The 24,843-nt window shown below is 48.9% G+C and overlaps 1 protein-coding gene across 2 annotated transcripts in view; it reads right to left on the bottom strand.

The window, feature by feature from the left end:
* The window catches only part of Mad1l1 (mitotic arrest deficient 1 like 1), a 356,486-nt gene that overhangs the window by 99,374 nt on the left and 232,269 nt on the right, over nt 1-24,843 (bottom strand). For both annotated transcript variants that reach the window (XM_076840079.1, XM_076840080.1), the window contains exon 15: nt 14,473-14,563. In XM_076840079.1, the coding sequence (XP_076696194.1) occupies nt 14,473-14,563 (91 nt within the window). The remainder of the gene's footprint in view (nt 1-14,472; nt 14,564-24,843) is intronic.

Here is a 24,843-nt window from a genome sequence, read left to right as displayed (position 1 = left end):
ACTCCCACCCTCGCATAAAAGGGTTCAACTAACTAAACTAACTCAAAACAGAAGAAAAAAAAACAGAAATTCTTAAAAGTCTGATGAATTGGAGAAAAAATGATGATTCCTATGAAATCTATACACATCCAAAGCAAAGTACTGGAGGGCCACCAGACACCAGGGCACATGTGTGACCAGGCTTCCCACATCTGACATGACAGTATCTTCAGGCCCAGGGATGAAGGTATAAAAGCTTCCCTCCTGTCTCTGGTACTCCCTGCCCCTCTCGGGGTGTGATGACCAGCCCAACCAAAGAGTGTGGCTAGGTGCTAACTGGGCTGGCTGGGAAAAGGGGTTTGGTTTGTACAAAGCCACCATGTCCAGGCTGAGACCAAACTCCTAAACCTGTCCTCATTAGCACCTAGTACTTGCCCCATCCTGCTGCCCACAGAGATGCAGCAGGTGGATGGACGAGCCTGGCAAGCAGGGCAGAAATGGTAACAGATAGTCAGAAGGCTCTGAATCCTGCCTCTAACTTGGGCAGGGAGGCACAGTGTCACTGAACCCTAGTCTGGAGTCTGTGGCAGGACCTGGGAGAGCCAGGGGCTGCACTGCTGGCCATGGCCTAGAGCAAACCTCCTCCTCTTCACCTGGGCAATGTGGGTATCCTGCTCTCAGAAAGGCCGAGGGCTGAAGAAACTAGAGACACTGAGTGCTCCGTGGACTCCAAAGTCATAAACATGATAACTATTTCTATAAACTAAATTGACTTTCCGTGATGCCTAGAGATGGCAGAGTCCCATGGAGGTAACACGAGGAGGGATGGGAATGCTGGACAGGAGAGGCAGGGATGGCTAATGCCATACTCCCTGCTACCACATATAATGATACCACCATGTCCTGGCGCTGGGGGTCACAGTGAGGCTCCTTGGCAGGCATGTTGCTAAGGGGATGGGGGGCGGACAGCGAGTATTGGCTGAGAATGTGAGGTCCTGCAGGGGATGGTGTTTGTAAGAGGCACCTGCCACCCAGAATCTTCCACGCTGTCTGCAAAACACCATGTCCTGAAACGTCCTGGCCAGACAGGGGCTTCCCAACAGGAGCCATGGGGAGTGTGAGGTGATTGGTGCAGGATGTGAGGAAGGAGCAGGTGAACACAGCTAATGCAGTACACTTTCTGGGTGCCCAATGGGAAACCCTGGGGTGTCTTAAGGACCATGTAACCCCCATTTCCCCCTACACGCGGCCTAGTTGGCACAGTATGACTAGCCAGAGTACTAGCTGGGTAGTGAGGGCGGGGCTCAGGGTCTAGATCTTTGCTCCTCTGCAGCCTCCTTCCTGAGCCATTGCCCTCCCCAGAAGAGGAGGCCCTATTTCTCCCTGGGAGAGGAAGGAGACAGTCAGCCACCTGAGACCCTTCTACTGAAGGGAGCTGCCAGGGACAGGACTTCACCCTACACTGTAGACCAGGGAAGTGACACGACACTGCAGTGCCCGCCTGTGACAGCACCCAACAAAGACCTACTGCACAGAACCATTGACAGGGACAGCCACCACTCCTCCACTGCCCCCAAACAATGACAACAGTGACAGCTACCGCACCTCCACTTGCACCTTAAGACAGTCACATCATCTTAGACATTTACTTTATTAGCTGTCTCCCACCAGGAGGTCAGCCCACGGGGACAGGGACTACATCTGGCTCACTGCTGCTCTGCCAGTACTGAGAACAGTGCCTACCACATGGTGTCCAATATGAGTTTGCTGAATGAATGGATGACAGGCATAACATCTCCTGGACTGAGATAGTCCTATGGGCTGAGAAATCAGACACTAATTGGTGAGGATAACGTGTGAAATAAAATCTGATGGGTCCTGAGAAAGGGTTCCAGCATCTCTTCTTTGATAACCAGCCACAGTCCTTCCAGAGCTCTTCTATCACTTGCCTGGTCTTGTGGGGGGACAGTGCAGTGCCACTGCTGCTGTGTGTGTGGGCAAGGGGTGCAGTGCACTGCCTGTCCCCCATGGTGCACACTTTGGGGTCAGACCCAAGCAGGCCCTGTGCCTGGTGCTGAGTTCCCAGGAGGGCTTCTGAGCTTAGTATGGGACGTGTAGCCAGGCAGTGAAGACAAAGGGGCTAAAGGGCAGGAGGGGAGCCCTGTAAGTGTCACCGATTATCAAGGCCTGCACAGCTATACAATCCTCCCACAGAAAGATCACATCACCAGCCGGGCTTGGTGGCGCAAACCTGTAATCCCGAGGCTTGGGAGGCTGAGGCAAGAGGCTTGAGAGTTCAAAGCCAGCCTCAGCAAAAGCAATGCCCTAAGCAACTCAGTGAGACCCTGTCTCTAATAAAATACAAAATAAGGCAGGGGATGTGGCTCAGTGGTCGAGTGCCCCTGAGTTCAATCGCTGGTACAAAAAAAAAGAAGAAAAAAAAAAAAAGCCAAGAAAGAAAGATCACACCACCCGATCCACCCAGGCCTCTCTCCAAGAAAGAACCAGCCAGTAGCTGCACCGCAGATGGGGAGGCTGGACAGAGGCCAGGTGGATTAGATGGCCTCCACAGCCAAAGGTGCTAGGTCACTGCCCTCTAAAATGTATCCACCATCTGGCCATCAGACATCACCCCAGGACAGCCCACCTCTGGCCCTCTGGGCAGGCTCCTCTTGCTCCTTGCTGGGGCTCGGGTCGGCATGCTCAGAGCGGGCTGAGCAGCTGTGTGCTTCCCTACGCTACATGGAGGCAACAGAGACCACCCTACCCAGGATCATGAGTGCGAGGCCCATTCCTCAGTCCATTGCTCTCGTCACAGAGAAGGGAAAACCCAGCTCCATCTCCAGTCCCGCCTCCACCCCGGGTACCATCTTGCCCATAGCGGGCCCCGGGGTGTTTGCGCCAACATGAAGGAGTGCCACGCGGGGGGCTGGCGCTGCGCGGAACGAGCAGATGGGAGCGGGTGGATGGCTTTGCTGAGATCGCTGCTAGACGACAGTGCTGAAGAAGAAAGGGGGAAATGGCTGTAATCTTCCGCTAAAATTTGTCGCCTTGTTTGATTCACAGCTGAGAAAACTGTTGAGACACTGACAAGAATCTCAAAAGGAAAGTTTGGAACCTTCCTTTGATGCGATGGTGCAATTATTGACTAAACAAAAACATTTCGCTTGCTGAGTGAGCGGGCTGACGGCTTCTGCGGGCGGTGGCAGCTAAACAGGAGCAGCCAGTCAGCAGAGGGGAAGCCACTCCCTGGCGTGTGGATCTGGGTCCAGCTTTCCCCAAGCCAGGCCTGTTGACTGTGCTCCTGAGAAGAATCTGCTCAGGAGCTCAGGGAGCATGGGCCTCACGTCCCCGGAGACAGGAAGCTAGGGGGTGTTAAGGGGCACAGCGCAGATTCCCTGGGGTCCGGTGCCCTGGGACAGCCTGAGGCTCCACCCCTGGCCTGTCTATTTCGGGGACTTCTTTCTCAAGTCCATGTAAACTCAGATGAACAGCCACCGCTCCGGGTGGGATCAGCATCGGCTTCATTTCTGCTCCTAATGTAAGTTCTGCCCCTAAAGTGCAGGCCCCCATCTTCAGGGCCTCAGTTTCCCTCTGTGAAACAGTGAGAGGGAATTGGATCTTTAAGGACCTTCTTTTTTAAGTACAAAACCTCCCTGAGTGCCTGCACGCTGAGGCGCTCCTGTGTCCCTGCCAGGCAGGCGGCTGCCCCAGGGCCCAGCTGCCCCTGGGAAGGTCTCAGGCAGCAGGCAGGGAGGGAGGGCCGCCTGCCACCCTGTACCTGACTTGCATACTAAGAGACCCTGCTGGGAAGAGGCAGCAACGCAAGGAGAATTAAAAAGCACAGTTAAATAACCGCCAATCCTTATGCATATTTATAAATCATCCAGCCTCAAAACCAAATCAATACCCCTCCTGGCAGAAGGAGACACAGCTTGGCAATAAGAGCAAGGCAGCTTTCGGTGGCTGCTGGGTCTGGGGCTGGAGAAGGGGCAGAACTAAACCAGGAAAAAGGCAAAGGTCAGGAGCCCAGGCCTGCACGTGGGACCCCCCTGTATCCCACGTCCAGGCTGGAGTCCCAGCTCTGAGGGTGAGGACAAGGGAGGGCAGGGCTAGGAGAGGGAAGGGCCTGCCAGGGCCCAGCATAGGTTGGGGACTCTTCTCATGACTCTCCCTGGATGACAGTCTACTGGGTTCCTAGTGACAAGGCAGATAACAACGTGGAAGAGAGCATATCTGTCCATCCCTGACCCCATGCTAAACTCCAGGCCACTAAGAGGACCATGACAGGGAGGCACCAGGGCCAGGGAACCTGGGGGAAGCCTTCCTCAGCCAGGAAGGGCTGAGTGCTGAGCCGCCACAGTCAGTAGAGTCCTCTGAAGGAACAGCCCAGGGGGAGCCTCCCAAGCCCCGTATCTCAGCCACCTGGCTCAGACCCTTCACAATCCTCGGGCCCTGGGCTATGAACTGTGAGCAACAAGCTCCCAAAAAGGGACAAGAAGAGGGACAGGCAGTTGGGCTTGGGCAGCTGCCTCAGGAAGCCCACGTGACCCTCTGCTAGTCCATAGGCAGGGCAGGGAGGCGCCTCCTTTATAGATCACTGAGGTTTGAACTGGGTTAATCTGGGCTGAACCTCAGGCCTCCAAGACCATGCAGCCCGACCATCACCAGCCCATATCCTGCTGCCTGCTGGGATGGCCTGCAGGGAGGTGGAGCTTGCAGCTCCAAGGGGAAGGCAGAGCCCTCTCACTGCCCAGTGAGGCTGGATGTGCCAGACACGTAGGACCCATGGGGAAAGACAGACAGTGGCCACCACAGATGCTGCAGCTCCCCACCCCCACCCCAGCCCTGATAGCAAAGACCTGGCCCTTGCTCTCTTTAGCAGCACAACATGGGCCTCCTCAAGGCAAGTGCCTAGGGCATGGCCCTTGGAACTGGCATTCTGCTGTCCAAAACATGTACTGCTGTGTGCTGGGTTTGAGACTCAATCACACTCCTTTCTCTCTGAGCCTCAATTTCCTCATCTGTATAATGGAAGTCTGGCTGCTTGGGAAGAGCAATGGGTCCACAGATGAGAGGATGGTCTTTGCAACACCTGCACAGGGTGTCAGGTCCCCACAGGGCTCTTGAAGCAAGGACTAAAAGTGCTGATCCTGAGGCCTGTCTCCCAGCTCTGTCTCCCAAGGCCCTTGGCTCGTCCTCAACTCCACTTCTGTCTGAGAACCTGGGCCTCCCCACCACACACAGAGCAGAGCCCAGGGGTGCCTATCAAACCAGGTACAGTGAAGTACTGGATCGTCTCTCATCTACGTTGCATTTTTTTGTCTTTTAAACCCAGTGGACCTACAGGTTGTTGTGTTTTTCTTCTCCTCCTAACTTGGAAAAAAGCTGGATCTGATCCATTTCTCCCTTAAATGGGCTCAAAACCCCAAAGGATCCCAGAGCAGGCAAAGCCAAATCCAATGCCCAAGATCACAGGAGGGGCCAAGGCAGTGCCCAGCTGGGGACACACCTTGATCATGCCACACAAGGGCTGGAGCTGTATCTGGACAGTCACATTAGCGCCTGCAGGAAGGACGGCACTATCCTAGGAGAGGAGTCTGGGCCTCCAGAGGCTGGGGACGAGCTCAGGGCCAGTCTGCGGCAGCAGGACCAGAGGTGCTGCTGGGACCAGTGTTCACAGCTTGGTCCTGTGTCCCTTCCTCTCCCCACAGCTGTCAAGGTGAGGAAAGCAAAGCCTTCCCACCCACATCTGAATTTGGCTTCCTTCCCTAGCACACTATAGCTTCGGACACCCAAGTGGCAGGGTGAAGGAGACAGGTTGAAGGGAGGGCATGATACTCAGTGACCAGCCCTGGGCAAGCTTCCACCTTGGGAGATGGCCTTTGCACAGTCATGATAAGATCCATGCTGGACAGACATCTGGGCTCACGCCTGGGACTGGTGGCTGATGTGGGGACCCAGGAGAGCCCAGTTAGGTCTCAGTTTCACCAGCTACAAACTGCATGACTTTGGGCCAATTCTTGGCACCCCAATCTTGTTCTTGGGATGTCCAGAGGTGGGGACAACCCAACTCACTGGCCAGTGATGAAAGCAGCCATCCTATCCTACGCCTACCCTGGAGGACACGGCCACACAGTGGGGACAAGGGCTGGACGGAGCAACGAGAGCACAAACACCCTCCCACTGGGCATCTCGAGTGTCTGCCATCCTCCTACACATCCAGTGCCACCTGGTGACCATGTGCTCTTCGTCAGCACTTCCCTGACCTCAGCTCTGTCAGCAGAGCAGGACCATCAGTACAGCCAACTTCAGCAAGCTACCATCCCCTGCACACTCCCTGGGGTCCCAGGAGGTGAGCTGCTATTAGAGGCAGCATGTGAGCAATTTGGAGGGAAGAGTCGCAAAGAAAATCTACTAGATGGGAAGGGCTAAAGGCAGTTTGGATGGTGCAGGTCCTGGCCCCGACTCAACACCTCCCCACTCCCCCTAGATCCATTGGCCTCTCAGGACCCACACTACCTGCAGGCCCTGCAGGTGGGTTGCTCTGGTGGGGACACTGGCAAACTCAAGATGGCGGCAACCACTGTAGGTGAGTGAAGGGCGGGGAGTGGCCAGGGCCCCTTGACTCTGGTGACAGGTTGGGATGGCTGCTCACTTCCCAGCCTGATTCCAGGCCCTGTTCTTGGAGGAAGAGGAATGTGTGTCCTGTTTGCACTGGTCAGGCTATAGTTTGGGGCTGCTCTTCCTGGAATCCCTGGGGAGCCAGTGGTCCAGGCCCCAGAAGCAGCTCTGGAAATCAGGTGGCCCCTGCTCTCATGGGCTCTCCATGAGAAGGCAAATGACTGCAGCCCAAACCACCCCACCTGATTCTTGGTAAGAGCTGGCAGAAGCCTCAGACACAGGCTGGCAAACAGAGAAGCAGCTGGTGAATGATGGCCTAGGTGTAGTGGCAGGGTCTGATGGCCAAGGGCCACGGAGGGCTGAATGGCACCTGACGGGAGTGAGCCCAGACAGAAGCCACGCCAGCACTTTGTCATGGACACCAAGAGGTTGGGTCCCCTGTCCATGGCCTGAGTCGCTCCAGGAGATGCCCAACAAAGTTCCCAACGTAACCATTTCTGAGTGGACAGTTCAGTGGCATTAAGCACATTCACCTTGTGTGGCCATCAACACTAGTCACCTCCAAAATCTTCTCATTTTCCTACACTGAAACTCTGCACCCATTAAACACCCAACTCCCTGCTGTGACACCCTGTCTCCAGGGATCTTGCAGAGGTCTAATCACATAGTATTGACCTTAGTGACTGGCTAATTTCTACAGCACAGTAGTTTGTATCAGAATTCCATTCTTTTTTAAAGCTGAATAATACTCCACAGTTGCGGATGGACCACATTTTATTTATCATTTAATTGTCAGTGGACACTTGGAGTATCCATGTTTTGACCACTGTGAACATGGCGCCCATGTATGTGAGTCCCTGCTTTTGAGGCCTAGGAGTAGACTTTCTGGGTCCCACAGCTAATGTGCTTTCTAAGATCAACACGACACCTGTGAGAGCATCATAAAACCATATGAGATGCATCTCATGATCTTTTCTGTCTGTGGCACCAGAGTTAGTTTATCTCTACCAAGTCCAAGTTCTCCAGCCATTGAAATCCCTTTGCTTGGGCAAGGTTGACCCAAGAATGGAATGGTGTACAAGGTTGGGAGAGGACCTGCCTGCGAGGCCCAAGACCCTGAGAACCCACAAAGCTCCTATTGGCCTATTTCTGAAATGGGTGGCGAGAGGGGTGCTTAGTGTGGTGCCCGCTGTGTGGTGCCCACTGTGCAGGGCCCCTGTGAGTGCTGCTCCCCTGCCATCCTGCTCCCTGCTAGGTCCTATCAGTTCCTGGAGATCACCTGAGGGGAGGGATTGGCTTTGCTGTCCCATGGAGAACAGCATGTCTCACGGTTGGGCGTTGCCCTGGGTCTGCCCTGATGTGTCCAACCTTTATCACAGCCTGGCTGTGAGGTGACACAGGACTCACCTAAAACCTTGGCAAGGACCACATGGAAATGAAGGAAGGTGCTGCAGCCCACAGGTACATCACCACTCTGAGAATGACAGTGTGGATGCGGACGCCACAGGGAGAGGCAGCCTGTGGCCACGGATCCTGCTACTCCCTGGGCCACTTGCTTTCTGGTTGTGTGGGCAGTGGTGGTGAAGATGCATGGGTGTCATGCCGCTGCATGATGGGACTGTGAGCAATGTGTGTGCCTGCCAAATGGCCTCCTCCCCCGACTGTCTGCTGGTCCGTGTCTGTGGGGGATGAGGCCCCAAGGCCAGGGGGCCACAGAAGCAGGAGCCAGTGTGCTGGGTGCTCCAGCTGGTGCTCAGGGCTGGTGGGCCCAAGGGACTGAGCTTCTCAGGAGGAGAGAGGAGAAGGGGCTTAGCATGCAGGACACATCATTCTTCTCATAAAAAATCAAAAGAAATCAGCACTGTGGAAATTTCACCACACAAATGCACATCAGCGAACTGGCTTTTTTTAGTCTTCGGCGTTAATAAACATGAGCAGCCTGTGTTCACCTCGGTGGGTCTGGGCTTTTTTTCTGCTTTATAAGTGTCTTATTTTACATAAACATCCAGCAGGGCAGGCCTGGGCAGCAGGGCCAGGAAGAGACACCGAGACCTGCTCTGCCACAGCACCAGGCAGGATGGAGCTGAGAGGCACATACTCCTGTCCTCCCTGGAAATGTGAAGGTACTGACAGAGTCACCACAATGGGCCACAGAGTCCAGTGTTCATGGGTCAGCAGCAGCACTCAGCAAGGACATGTGACTAAAGTGAAGAGTGAAGACTAGGGCCAGGGAAATAAGCAGCCAGATACAAAACCCACAAGTGAATTCACTAGAAAGGTGTAAATGTGTCTGTAACACGTTCCAATGAGACACAGAGTCCTGACAAATGGAGACCCTGATGTCCTTGTGAAAGAGAAAATGCTGAATCTCCTCAAGTCCATCTTCTTACTTCACATGATCCTGGTGAAGATTTCAAGTTAGTGGACTGTTTTTCATGTTGCCCAGCACACAGAGCTCCCAGGTTGATGCCTGGGCAAAGGTAGAGGAGGGCAGCCACAGGAGGGTACCTGGTTCTCTTTTCTGCAGCTCCCACATGAGTGGGGAGTAGCAGTGCAGGCATTCCAGGCATTCATGGAAGAAATAGGGGGCAACACAGATGGACAGCCTAGGACACTACTGAGGGACATGACTTGGGGCAGTGGGTCTGGACTGTGGCTGTGCTGCTTCCTTGCTGTGTGGTGGGTCACAGAGTTTATGGCCTTTGGCACAGTAGGAGCAATGACATCCCCTCCTCGTGGTGTCCCTGGGAGATTTAAGTGGAGACACAGCCCTGGCGTTGTCCTGTCCTAAGGAAGAGCTCAGGATCTTCCATGGAGTAAGCCCTGGAGCTACAGAGCTCTCAGGGACTCTCCCTACATTCCTGTGGGGAGTGATACCCACAGAACATTCCACAAGTATTGCAGTGGGCTGCCAAGAAATCAACTGTCCTGGCCAAGAGCTGGGAATCAACAGCAGAACCAAAGGTATAAGGGCTCCTGAGAAGAGCCCATTCTGCCTTAGGGTCTGGACAGGTGGGGCTGAAGCTGCTTTTGAAGTGTGCACAGAGGCTTGGCAGGCAGGCCAGGGGAGTGGCACAGATCCAGGGCAAATGGGTTGTCCCTGGGGCAGCAGCCAGTGGTGAGAGGGACCAGCAGGCTCCAGGAGGGCCCAGGGTGGGCAGCTCCTGGGCACTGCAGGGAAGGCACTCAGGCTGTCAGGGCATCAATAGGGGGCAGGCTTGGGGATAAGGAGGAGGTGAGACCGGGAGCCTGGTGCTACTTCCTGTGACGCAGACAGGAGCGGGGAGGTCTCTAAGCACTGGAAGCTTTCTGCTCAGAGGGAAACCAGCAATTTTCTACCCACTCCATTTCCAAAAAAGATACACTTATTTTAAATGTCACTGGGCAGCTCGTCTGGGCTCCTTCCTAAGCAGCACTTCAGGCAGGCTGCATAGCAGCCTCACCCAGCCGGAGGGAGGAGTAGGCCAGGCCAGGCCTGGAGGTAACCGCGGAGGGCAGCCTCACTCTGGAGAGCAGGGGAAGTCTCAGGGGAGGGGTCCATCAGCCTCGACCACCAACTTTCCTGGTAAAGCACCCTGATTAGATGATACCGAGGGATGGCGGGGGCATAGGCTTCAGAACCTCAGAGATGAATTCTGCTTAATTACATGCATGCTGAAGTATTTAGAGAAAAGTGTACAGATGTCTGCAATTTACTTTAAAATGCATCAAAAGAATAAAACGGACTGATGGATGTGGAGGGATGGGTAGAGATGTTGTAGAGCAGCATTCCTGGCAGGATGTAGGTGGTGGGTAAGCAGGCATTCACTGTAACATTCTTCTGACTTCTCTGTGTGCTTAAAAATGCTCATAATAAAATGCTGGGGGATATCCAGGAGGACTGGGTTTAAATGCTGGCCCCATTACTAATGGGTGACACTGACTAAAGGGGGCACCCACAGAGCACCAGGGCTTTATCTGTGCTGCATGTCCTCATGGAAACTTGCTGTTGCTGAGTGGAAACAGCCTGTCCTGCTGGGAAGTCAGTGTCCAGCACAGGCAGGCCAACGCATGGACAAGCTCCTCTGTGCTCCAGGTGATCAGAGCACTCGACCTGGTTCTAGCCCATCAGAACCACATGGAAAACCATGTACCTTATCACCAACATGAGACAGTGAGGCCCGTGATATAACCATGAATAACCATAACAGCTACAGCATTGACTTGGCTTATCAGGGACATGCTGGGCCCTCTAGGAGCTGCATGCTCCCAAGACAGCCTACAAGGGAGGCCCACATCCTGGGGAGAGTGCTGACACAACCCCAGATGTTGGAGGCTAAGTCTTCAAGGGCCAGGGCCCACCTACCATGAAGAGGGACATTGGATGGGGTCTATTAGGATTAAAGGTAGGAAAAAAAGACTCTGAGGTCCCTGCTGCTAGGTTCTTGGTCCCAGGCCAGTGCCTAGGGTAGGGAACAGGAGACCACTGACTCAGAGACTCCAGGAGAGGAGAACTAGCACCTCTGGGTGGGCAGAATGCCCTAGGCTGCAGGCCTCAGGGACAGGACTAGGTCTCCTGCATGCCCTGCTGCTGTGGCTGCACCAACAGCCCTAGAAATGGTCTGGGGACCATAGATCTGGAGGTCCACCAGGTGTGCCAAATTCTTATCCTCATTTGAGAACACTGACACAGTTCCACCATCTACTGTAGGAAATGGTCGGTCTGAGTTCATCCTTTCCATGCCAGCTACCTAGGCCTTGGCCTCCATCTCCAAATTGGGCCTCTTCACAAACTTGGCAGCAACAGCCTAAACTTGCGTCCACCTGATCGCTGGTGGGAGGCCCTCCTGTGCAGATAGGCTCTGGTACCCCGCCTACCTGTAGCTACATTAGGAATGTAGCACATCACCCCTGGCTAGTGTGCACATAACCAATGACCCTCAGAAAGGACAGCATCATCACAGCCAGTCCCCACACAGGCCAATGCAATGACCAATCTTCCCTGAGCACAAGAGTGCACGCACAAACCCAGCTCTAAGAGGTAACTGGAGATTTGCTTCCTCACCAACCAGCTGCAAACTAATTATGAAAAGTTCCAACTAGTTGGGCTCCCTCTCCAAGCATATGTTCCCAATTAAGCCACGCTGCAGCTGATTCCAATCAATTTTCTATGTGCCCCGACCTGGAGAGGTTCTCCTCCAGAGGGAGCAGAGAGTAGGAGGCGTACTGCAAATGAGCACGTCAGCAATGCTCCTGGGTGGGATGGATGCTAACCTTTGCCCTCAAGGATGAAAAGGACAGAAGGAGATGCATATGAGCATGTTTGGAGCACCAAATCCGAGCCAAGAGTTGTTGTGGTAGACCCCTGGCATGTGATGTCCCCAAAATGTGGATATCATCACCCCTATCTCATAAAGGAGGTATTGGGATTCAGAGAGTCTGGCATGTCCAGCATGGACCATCCCCTGAGCCAGTGACCTTTCTCTTTCTCCACGTATTAATCACCTTCTGATCCACTCACTCCGCCTGGGCCACTCCTGAGCCAGCTGTGTTCCTGCTCTCCTTTTGCAAAACCAGTCCCCGTGTCAGGCTTTTGTCACTGCTCCTTCTTACCAAGTGGATGGAAAATGAGTCTAGCTTTGGCATGGGGGATTGACAGGAACTTCTCTTACTATGGTGACAATAGCAGGACCAGCTCAGCCCTGGATAGATGCCTTTCACCACCCTGGCACAGGTGAAGCTGGGGCCACCACCTGCAGCCAGCATGGGGTCTTCATGCTGCCGCTGGTGACCTGGCACAACAGAATAGGGCCACATGGGCCACAGCCAGATGTAGGCTTCCCTTCCCAAGAAGTTCTCATGCACTTCTGAGAGGGGAGTGAGAGAGGCAGAGGGGCAGGCTAGGAGCACAGAGTGAGAGAGGCAGAGGGGCAGGCTAGGAGCACAAAGAGGGAGGAAGACAGGCCCAGCTCACCCCCAGCCGTACTCCTCTGCCCAGGCACCCTTGACAGAAGAGCTCAACTTCTGAGCAGACATCTCCTCACCAGGGACACAGGGTCACACTACTTCACCCCAGGGAAGGTACAGTAGGTATGGTGCAAGGCAGACACATGTGGTCACCAAAGAGATGACCATCACCCAATCCTCCTGAACGGCACCCATGTGTAGGGTAGGTGTGGCCCTGGGTGCCACTGAAGTCCAGCTGAGCTCTAGTGCTGTTGGAGGTGGGGGTGGCTTAATACTGGGACATGGAGTTGGGGGGTCTGTTGCTGTGGCCTGAGGTCAAGAGGACAGCAGGGCTGCAGTATGGCAAGCAGCCTGGCTCCAAGCATCCAGAAGAAGCCCAGGCAGCCAAGAGTCTGTGCCAGAGAAGCTCAAGACACCACGGGGCCCATGTGGCTTCCTCCCCAAGCTTGGCTCTAAAAAATCTGCTTCCAGTAACATAATCACAGCTGACAGTGGCTGCAGGGCTGTCTAGAAGCTTCTTCCATGGCGAGAGCCAATCCCACAGTCCCCTCCATGCCTCTGAGCTTATTTCCTCCATGTTCACCTGGACAGTCATCCCTGTAGTCCCAGGCTGGGCTCTTAGTCATCATGCCATGGTATGAACCCTGTTCTTCAGGACATCAGGACCAGCCTTCTACTAACCCTTTTGGCCACGCTTTGGGTATTACTCACACGCACACCCAGTGCCTGTCTGCATGATGGTTCCCCACTCCACTGTACTGTGGAAGTAAGGAGGCCTGGGCTCAGAAAGCAGGTGTGGACATGAGCGAACAGGGCTATGGTCTACCAGGCTGGTGCCTAGCCATCAGCTCTGAGCAGCATCTCACAGCAAGAGGCTCACCCCAAAAAGGGCCCACATGGAGCTCTATAATCACAGAAGGCCTGGCTAACTACAGTTTCATGCCAACCCACATAGGTGCATAGGGTAGCCGGCACTGACCACCAGATGTGCTGCACTGTAATTCCTATCAGGGACACTCAAGGTGACCCCGTCCAGAGCATTCCCACTTAGAGGTGGTGGTGCCAGGCACAGCATTCCCCTGTACCTTGTCTCAATTACTCCTTAACAACCTCTCCAAGCCCACTGGAGGACCCCTTGTGGAAAAGCCTGGAAGCCCAGTTGCAGAAAATGGGGAATGAACAGTTCTGGTGGGGACACACAGTGGCCTAACATGCAGGAGGGCTGGGGAGTCATCGAGCCGTGAAAGCTCAAGTTCTGTTCAACTAGCTCCACAGAAAGACATCTGAAAATCCAACCTGACACAGCAACATGGCCAGGCAGTCAGGGATCGACCCGCTAGTAGCCCCAGTTGAGGACTGTGGCCCAATTAGAACAGAAGATGACAGATCCTAGGGCCAGGCACACAGTCCAGCTGCAGCTCGGAGTGCCTCACTTCATCAAAGTTGTCACCTCTCCCATCACCAGGAATTGGTAACAGAAAGGAGATTTGATTGCCTCTAATAGGTGCCAAGATAAAATCAACGGCCTGTCTAAAAACTGGGCAATCTCAAACCTGCGGGTTCCCTCCATGGAACAATTTAAGTCTGGAGGATGAAAACTAAAAAGTCAGTCAACTGAAACAGAATAGACAGCAGCCCAACGTCACAACCACAAGTGATGGGTGTGGGTGTAGGTACCAACCTAAAAACACACAGAGAAGCCTCCCTTGACTCTGAACCCATGGGCCCTCCCCACATCAGATACTGAGGCTCCAGGTGCTGTGGTGAGTGCAGAGGAACAGGAAAAGAAGGCACAAGGAAGACCCCAGATGAGGAGACTGTCACTCTGTAGGACCCTGGGACTTCCAGCCAGGTAAACAAGGGTGTGCAGGAGGAAGTTTCCAGTTTGGTACAGCATGTGCCCCGTGGCTGCCCTGTGCCTACCTGCAGGGTGCACCTCTCCAGCTGAAGCTCCAGCATCTTCTTCTCTTGCTCCAGGCGACTCCGCTCCCCCTCCAGCTCCTCCACCTTCAACCTGCAAGGATGGCAAGACCTGTGAGACAAGGAAGCCACTACAGCCCATGGAGCAACAGCAAGCTGCAAGTTAGGAGCCTCAGCTGTAATTTTTCAGTTCCAAATTCACACATAAGACCCCAGGCTGCCAGGGAGGATGCAAGAAGCATGCACAATCACCCAGGCATGGGCAGGGCCCTGGACAGCACCTGCCCAAGTTGGGGCTGCTGATCAGCATGTGGCTAGAAGGATGCAAAAACTTGTGGGAGTCCAGTGTGTCCTATGTCCCTAGTTCTACTCCTGAAGGCAGGCACGCATAGTGGAGAGGATACTGAGACATGGGAGCATGGCCTCTAGAAAGTGGGTGAAAAGTCAAGGACAAATTCCTAATGTGGGGGATTGGAGGGAGCTGAGGACTGGGAAGAATCAAGATGACAAACAAAGCAGGTTCTGTAGTAACCTCGATCCAGAGGGCAAAATGAGGACCAGGTGGGAGACAGGAACAAGGCAGGTTGGGCTCCACCTAGAACTGTCTGGTTTGTCTTCACTGGTATTTTTTTAAAATAGAAAACACCCACCTGGCTTAAAAACCAGGAAGTCTTTTGAAGCTCACAGTGACAAAACTATGGACAGGACAGGCAATAGCACCAGCAGTGCTGTCCCCACAGACCCTTAGAATTTCAGGAAGGCCTTGGTGCATAGTGTGGCAGTTATTCTAGTCTGAGACTGCTCCAGGATGCCTGGCAAATCACAAAGATGAATCAAAACTCTAAGAAACCTACCTGCACCTCTAAAAATAGATCAAGAAGATATAGGAATACAACAAAATTAACCAGAACCAACAAGATGAAACTCACAACACCCACCATCCAAGCAGAGATCACCAGGCATAGAAGCAGCAAGAAACACAGGCTGCAAGCAGGATAGTAATCAATCAGCTAAAGCTACACAAATGACACACATCATGACTGGCCAACAAGGACACCAAAGCAGCAATTTAAACTGGTGGAAAACAGCACAGTTAAGGACAGACATGAAAGACATAGAAAAACCCAATCACATTTCTAGAGGTGGAAGCTACAATGTCTACGGTGAAATCACACTGGATGGCACTCATGGTAAACCAGCTGGCAAAAGGAAGGTCTATGAACAGCAAAAAATGATCTGCAGCACAACACAGAGGGAGGAGAGCCTTTCCGAACAGAAGCAGAGCTGCGGACAACTTCACAAGGCATGAAGGACCTGCAACTCCTCCCAGAGGACAGGGAAGAGGTGGTGCAGAAAACTACATGCAGGCCCAAGCCTGGCAACCGCAAGCCCAGGTCCAGGAAAGGAGCCCAGCGCGAGAGACACAAGGATGGCAGACCCAAGGCATGGAACAGTCAAAGGGCTCAAACCAGTGATCAGGAAGCAACACCTGAACAGCATCTGGGGGTGGGAGGCAAAGGAGGTTCACCCAACACTATGCACCTGGAAGACAGCAGTGATCCTTTAAGAACTAAGAGAATAATAATTTAAAAAAAAAATCAGCCTGGAATTCTATGCTCAGTGGAAATATCTTTAAAAGACAAAAGCAAAGTAAGATTTTCAAACATATAAAGACAGAGGAATTCTTTGCTAGCAAAACTGCTCTCCAAGAAATGTTAACGGCAGCCCTTGGGCAGGCAGGAGGAGGTAGTGGACGAAAACAAGGATCCAAGCACAGGAGTGAAGAGCAGTGGATACAGGGCAAATATTGGGGGTTTTCATAGCTTTTAAAAAAATATTAAGTCATTAACAAAAATATACTGAGTTTAAGACAACAGAAGTAAAATGTACAACAGTAGCATACAGTTCAAGGAGAAGATGACAGCAGTGTGGTGGTTATGCAATATGTGAAGGTATACAGCATCACTTGACAGTGGACAGCACCATGTCAGAGATGTACACTAAAACTCTGAAATAACTCTGAAGTAACAGTGAAAAAAATTTTTTTGAATCACTGAATTTTTTTTTTTTAAGGGAAGAAAAACAGGAACAAAGAAGAGATGGGACAAGTGAGAAAGAAAAAGAAAAGATGGCAAGATGGAACCTACTCATTTCAGTAATTGTACTAAATGTAAATGCACCTACCACCCCAACTAAAAGGCAGAGACCATGAAATTGGATTAAAAGGTATCACCAATTATAGGCTTTTGACTAAAACACACTTAAAATATGAAACACAAAAAGAAATAATGCTGCTTCAAGCAGACAATGCACTTCAGAGTATAACCCAATGCCAAGTAGGCTGCTTCCCAGCAGTGAAAAGATCCCTGAAGGAGAGGAGAGGGTGTATGATCTGGAGCACATGAGTACAAACAAAACAACTTCACAAGAAATAAGCAAAACCAACAGGGCAGTGGGAGAAATCAACGCATCCTTAGTCAGGGTCACTACACAACTAGCCAAATCAGGGAACAGACACTTGAGAACATTATCAACAGTCTGACTTTCATAAAATTTACACCTACTCATCTGTAACAGCAGAATACACATTCTTATCAAATGTTCTCTAAAAATTTTCCAAGTTAGATTACATACTAAACCATAAAAAAAGGCTTAATATGTTTAGGAGGAATTGAGTAGTTCTAGTATGTTCTGACTGTATTCAAATTCCCCAGAAACCAGTACCAGAGAGCTATCTGAAAAATATGACTTACACAGCATCCAAAACCATGAAAACTAAAAGAGAGCATGACCAGGCCACAGAAGATGTGCACTGACACCTGCAAGTGCTACCAAGAGTTTACGATCACCTATGAATCTGGAGAGAAAGCCCCTGCTTACAATTGGGAAAACCATCGTGGTTAGCAGTATACTTCTTCTGACATTCATCTACAGAATCACATCAATGCCAATCAAAATCTCACAGGTTTCTTTGTACAAATCAACAAGCTGATTCTAAAATTCCTATGGAAATGTAATGAACTTAGATTAATCAAACAAAAAGAAAATGAAAGCAGAGGACTATCTAATTTCAATGAGTTACATTAAAGTTAAGTCATCAAAATAGTGCGGCACTGACCTGAGACAAATACATTCATACACACACACACACACACACACACACACACACATATCTATTTTTTTGTGTTTTGTTTTTCAGCACTAGGAATTAAACCCATGGCCTCAGGTATGCTAGGCATATGCTGTACCACAGAGCCACCAAAACCTATTTTTGATAAATAGATGAAGGCAATCCAATGTAGAAAAGATGGTCTTTTCACTTGAAGCAAATGTATTTTCGAAAAATAAAAACTGAAATCCATATCATGTAAAATATTAAAAAAATTTTTATGTAAATAAACCTATATGTAAAACCAACAATTTGAAAATTGCTAAACTACAGAAGAAAAATTCTGTAGATTTTTATAAATAAAATACAAATCAAAACAAGACAAAACTGAGTGATGCATGGTGACACACACCTGTAATCCTAGTGACTGGGGAAGCTGAGGCAGGAGGATCTCAAGTTTGAGGCCAGCCTCAGCAACCTAGTGAGACCCTCCGCAATTTAGCAAGACCTTATCTCAAAAAATAAAAAGGACTGGGGATGCACCTCAGTGGTAAAGCAATCCTGGGTTCAATCCCCAGTACCAAAAACAAAACAAAGCATAAAAACAAACAAATGCAAAAACAACCGAAAAAATTGGACCTCATCAAAAACAAAAACTCGTTGAACAAAAAGCAAAATAAGTATCTTATAAAGAACTTCTACCCAAAATATATAAAGAACTCTAACTCAATAATAAGAAAACAAATAATCAAGAATGAATGAAATAGAAGATTTGAACACACACACTTTACCAAGAAGATGTACAGATAATGTATAGATAAACCACGAAAAGGTGTTCAACATCATTAGTCATTAGGGAAATGGACGTTAAAGCCACAATGAGACACTGCTACACACCTGTCGGAAGGACTGAAAGTAAAACCTACCACACCAGATGCTGGTGAGGAGCAACTGGACCACCCAGTGCTAGTGTGAAGGAGACAGGTTACACCGCTGTGGAAGAGAGGCAGGCAGTTTCCCAGGTCAAACACATAACCATAGCCATTGCACAATTAGATATTTGCACTAGAGAAAAGAAAGTATTTCTGTACAAGGACTTTATTTGTAAAATAAAGCTGTTTTAGAGGAGTAGGCAAAAACTGGGAGAAATCTAATGTCCATCAACAGAGGAATGTATAAACAAATTGTATATCTACACAACAGAAGACTATTCAGCAGTAAAAACAATCATTGTCTGTGCATGTGGTCCTAATGCAAAGTAAACATGCTGAGTGAAAGAGGCCAGACAGAAAAGAACATGTCATGTGGTTTCATTCCGCTAGAACCTTATACAATGTCAATCAATCTACAGAGACTGAAAACTGATCAGTAGGTGTCAGGGGGTATGAAAGAGAAAGAGGAGGGGAGGGATTACAACCCAGCAAGAGGAAATGTTTGGGGGTTCCCTATCCCAGGTGTGGTGATGGACCCACATGGTGTGCATGTGTGTGAAAACTCAGCACAGCATCCAGCCTAGGATGTGCTTTTAGAAGCAGAGGCATTAGTCAGAGGGTGTGTGCCTCTGTCATCTGATGGACTCCACCAAATGCCCTTCCGAGGAGTCAGGGGGTATCCTTGCTCACTCTAGTGCCCTAAGCACAGATGACTCTGGCTGCAGCCCAGTGCAGCCCTGACTTGCTGGAGACAACATGCAGGGTGAGATGTGCTATGTGCCACAGGTGACAGTTACCTACAGATTCATGTATGTGAATGTACATACATTATTTGGTCATTGCTGTCACCCCCCAGCTTAAAAAGGGAAACTGAGACTTGTGAGGTTATGTGGCAGGCCTGATCACTAGGCTGGTGAAGAAGGCCTGGCAGATGGCCTCAGGTTGACACTTTGGTTGCTGAACTGCAGGGTTTCCCATGATGACTCTATGGGCATGTGGCACAAACAGCCTCTGGGGCCATTCCAAGAAGGACCTTCTGCAGGGAGACGCTTCTCACTTTAGGAGAAGCTGAGAAGGACCCCTCAGGATGATATGCTAAAATTGGACAGTGTGCATTCTGAAGCTGCATAGGCAGAAGGCCTTGAGGGCTAAATGTCATTAAGCCACACTGGAAGCTACAGACATATCTGAATAGAATGGCTGGCCACACTCCATCCCAGCGAGCTGTCAGAGGGCAGACCCACATAAGACAAATTTGTTTGCTCATTTGAAAAGGGTGTGCTTTCTGTTGCAATCCACCTTTTCAGGCAAACTATTACCTCGCAGAGAGAGAGGGAGCAAAAAAGCAAACGCGTGAACAAGTACAGTCACGTGCCGTATAGCCACAGGTACGCTGCCACTGGGATGGTCCTGTAAGATCACATTGCCTTGTGATGTCACAGACTTCCAGTTCATATAAACGCAGCCTGATGTTCACTTCTTGATAAGAGAGCTAACGACACAGTTTTCAGTACACATTCAGTCACTAAGCGATACAGGACTGCACGCTTATGCACATTTGTTCAAAAGCTCATTGTGCTGCCCAGCTGGCCTCCTCTTTGTGGACCTTGGCCACCTGTTACATATAACAAGCTGTCTCCTACTGAGCTAAGACTAGAAACAAGACAGATGCCATCAAGAGCTGAGGTTTTTCAATGCAGGCTTAAGTGTGGAGCGCTGAAGGATGAGGGTGAAGTACTGATGAGGAGGTGCGGCTTCTGTAGTTTACTGCAATGGGAAAGAGTTGACCCAGGAGGCACAGTGCATTCTCTGGAGCCCCAGAGTAAGCACAAAAGTTACACAGAGAAAAGAGTCCAGGGCATCGCAGTGAAATTCAGATGGAATGCCAAAAGTGGCTCAAATAACCGAGCAGAAAGCAGGAGGTATGAGCAGACTCAGGCAGCACAGGGGAAACAAATAATATACGGCAGCGCTGAGCACAAGTGCCAAGATGGGCTTCCGCGACGGCCAGCTGCATACGGTACAAGCAAGACCCAAGCAAAGAGAAACTGACCCAGCACAAGAGCAGAAATGTCTATGCTGTGTGGACATCAGCAGTGTGGGCAGGCTCAGAAGGCCTGCATGCACCCACACCTGGCACCCCACTGTGCTTTCCAAGCACCCTCTACAATAAGAAGACCCAGGCCTGCAAGGAAGGGGCAGCTCCTGCAGCTGGGCATTAGGAGCCTGGGTCCCTCGAGGTAACAACGTAAGGAAGAACAGCTCAGGAGACAAAAGAGGGGGATAAGAGCAGCAAACTACAGAGTAGACTGTGACATACTGGACTGTGACATAGGAAATCTGTATCCACCCATGCAGGAGACACAGCTGCTGTACAGAAGGATTCCAAACAACATGCTCCCTGCCCCTCGGCCCCAAAGCCTTGGCACCCTGCACAGGAGACCACAAGAACCACCTGCACCAGGTACCCTGATCTCCAGGGGGATTGGAGACCAAGACAGGAGGATGGCAAATTTGAGGCCAGCATCAGCAACTTAGGAAGACCCTATCTCAAAATAAGAAATAATAAAAAGGGCTCGGGAAGTAGCTCAATGGTAGAGCACTTGTCCAGAATGTGCGAAGATTTGGGTTCAACCCCCAGTACTGTCAAAAACAAAAAGGAAGAAGAAAACAAGCATCTACCTTAGGAAGTTAAAGGGGAAAAAATAAACCTAAAGCAAGCTGAAGGAAAACTATACTATAAAATAAATATCAATGCAATTGAAAATGGAAAAACAATAGAGGAAAAAAAATTAAAGAATCTGAAAACTAGTACTTTAAATAGACCAATCCAATTGTAAAGTCCCAACAAGGCTGAAAAAGAAAAAAGACACAAAGTCATGATATCAGAAATGAAAAAGGTTTCTATTGCAGACTGCAAAATAAGACATATGAATGGCCAACAGGTTTATGAGAAAATGCTCATTATCAATTGTCAGCAATCATCAGAGAAATGCAAATCAAAACCTCATAGAAGCATCATCTCACACCTGCTGGAATGGCTATTTTCAAAAGGGCAAAAGATAACAACTGCTGGTAAAGATGAGGAGGAAAGGGAACCCGTATTCACTGTTGGTGGGAATATAAATGAGTATAACCATTATGAACAAAGGTATGGAAATTCCTCAAAAAAATTAAAAATAGAATTACCATATGATCCAGAAATCCCACTATTGGATCCATGCCCAAAAGAAAGGACATGAGTATGCCATAGAGATATTTGCACAACCGTGTTTACTACAGGACTATTCACGTTGAGAAATGGAAAGAACTAAATTGGGGCAACCTCTCTGGAAAGCAGTATGGAGATTCCTCAAAAAAACCAGAAATGGAACCACTATTTGACCCAGCTCTCCCATTCCTTGGTATATATCTAAAGGATATAAAATATACATAGTACATACTACAGTGACACAGCCATGTCAATGTTTATAGCAGCTCAATTCACAATAGCTAAACTATGGAACCAACCCACGTGTCCTTCAACAGATGAATTGGTTCAATCTGGTACCAAAAAAAAAAAAAAAAAAAATCTGAACCCAGGGCAGCAGGCCCTGGAAGTAGAATTGTGATTAACCAGGGGCTGGGGGATGAATGGGAGGTGCTGATCAAAGGATACACAGGAGTGGGAAGCTCAGGGACCTACTCTACATCATGGTGACCACAGCCAAGAACAACAAACGTATCAAACACACGTAAAGACTGCTGAAAGGACAAATTTTAATTGTTCTTACCACACACATATAAACACACATACACACACAAAAAAAAAAAAAAGAGAGAGAGAGAGAGAGAGAAAGAGAGAAAAAAAATCCTGCAATATTGTTTAGCAATAAAAAGGAGTGAGATAACCAGATCAGTCAGAAAGATCAGTAAGAAAGAAAAGGAACTAGCCTGGTCCAGTGGTACATGACTGCAATCCCAGCAACTTGGGAGATTGAGGCAGGAGGATCACAAGTTTAAGGCCAACCTGGGCAATTTAGTGAGACCCTGTCTCTGAATAAAAAATGAAAAGGAAGTCCAAGGATGTAGTTCAGTGGTAGAGCAAGTGCTTCACATACAAGAGGCCCTGGGTTCAATCCCCAGTTCCACTAAATAAATAAACAAACAGGACTGAGCATGTGGCTCAGGTGGTAAAGGACCTCTGGTTCCAATCCTTAATGAAAAAAAGGTGGGGGGAAGGAGCCGAACAACACTATATATCACTTAGATCATAAAGACATACACCTAACAACAGAATAGCCATTCTTCTTAAGAGCATGTGCAATATTCTACAGAATAGATCACATATAAAACCTTGAAACAAGTCTTAAGTTAAAGTTGTTAATGTAATAGAATTACTGCAATGAAATTAGAAATCATTCACAGAAGGAAAATAAAAAGCTCATAAATAGGTGGATATTAAACAACACTCTTAAACAACAATGGGTTGAAGATGAACTCACAAGGGAAATTAGAAAATACCTGGAGACCAAAACCAAGAAGGAAACTTACAGCTATAAATCCTAAATTAAAAAAGGAAGCTCTCAAGTCAATAATCTAACAGTATGGCTTTAAGAAACTAGAAAAAAGAAGAGCAAATTAGCTCAAATCCAGCAGAAAGAAAAAAACAATAATGATCAGAGCGGAGATGAGCAAGACCGAGGACAGAAATGCAATAGAGAAATACATAGACCCAATAGTTGATGATTTGAAAAGGTCAATAAATTGGCAAATCTTTCCCAGATTGACTAATAAAAAAGAGAGAAGATTCAAATTATGAAATTCAGAAATGAGGGAGGGGACATTACTACTGGTTTCACTGAAATCAAAAGGATTATAAGAGAATACATAAACACATATATAAACAAATGAAGTCCAGGAAATATAAACTACCAAAACTGACACAAGAAGAAATAGAAAATATCAACAAATCCATAAAAAATACAGAGATTATATCAGTAATCAAAAGAGGACCAGATTGCCTCACTGTTGAGCTCTACCAAACATCCAAAGAATTAACACTCATACTTCCCAAACTCTTCCAGAAAGCTCATGAGGAGGGAACCCTGCCTGATTTGGTCTGAGAACAGCATTATGCTGACACTGAAGTCAAAGATGCTAAAGAAAACTGAGATCAACAACCTTGATGAATACAGGTGTGAAATCCTTATCCCAACTCAGCAAACTGGAAGGGGTGCTAGGTGTGCACAGCTGTCTCAATATCTGGAAACCAGCCAGTGTAACACCCAACATTAACAGAATAAAAGCCTCCTCTAAGTGGAGGCAGAAAAAGCACTTGACTAAACCCATCTCCCCTTCACAAGAAACACACAAAACAAACAGGAACAGAGGGGCTTCCTCAACATGATAAAGGGCATTTTTTTTCCCCAAAACCTCATAGCTGACATCAATCCCAACAGCGAAAGACTGCAAACTTTCCCCTAAGATCAGGAATAAGGCAAAACGGCCCATTTCTATTACTTCTATTCAACACAGCCGGAGCAATTAGGCAAGACGCAGAAATAAAAGGCATCCAGCACACAAGAGAATGTAAACTGTTGTATTCACAGATGCCATACAAACACCACACATAATCTGCAAAAAGAAAAAAAAAAAAAAGAAAGAAAGAAGAAAACCCAGTTAATCAAAGAATTTGGCAAAGCTGCAAGATCCAAAATCAACATGCAAAAAAAAAAAAAAAAAAAAAATCACTTGTATTTGCATACACTAGCCATGAACAATCTGAAAAGGAAATTAAGAAAATTCCATTTACAATGGCATCAAAAAGAACAAAATACTCAGGAATTAATTTATCCAATGTAATATTAGATCAAACCCTAAAAACTACAAACACTGCTAAAAGAAATTAAAGAAAATGTAAATAAATTTAAGACACTAGTGTTTAGGGATAGGAAAACTTATTGAGATGTCAGAAGCAGCAAAACAATCCAGAAAAGAGCAGTAAATCTGAAGATGCATGCCATTTGATTCCAAAGCTTCCTGCAAAGTCACAGTGATCAAGAAGGGTGGACTTGTGCACACTGGCAACCAGGACGCTCAAGTACGTGATGCTGTGATGCTGTGTGGACGTCGCAAGCCTCAAGAGGTAATAGCAGAGGATTTATCTCCCAGGACAGCAGGGCTGGGGAGCAGAGCAGTGGTGGGCGGAGCAAGAGGCACAAGGAATGAGCAAAAGGGAGAGCAAGGGCTTGGGAGGTGATGAAATTATTTTTTCTCTGATTATGGGGTGATTAAAATTCACCATTAAAAAACAGTAACTTTACTACATAACGATTGAAAAAAATTAAGATG

Source organism: Callospermophilus lateralis, chromosome 19 (genome assembly GCF_048772815.1).
Source record: "Callospermophilus lateralis isolate mCalLat2 chromosome 19, mCalLat2.hap1, whole genome shotgun sequence".
Taxonomy (NCBI): domain Eukaryota; kingdom Metazoa; phylum Chordata; class Mammalia; order Rodentia; family Sciuridae; genus Callospermophilus; species Callospermophilus lateralis.
This window is presented reverse-complemented; position numbering and strand designations above follow the sequence as displayed.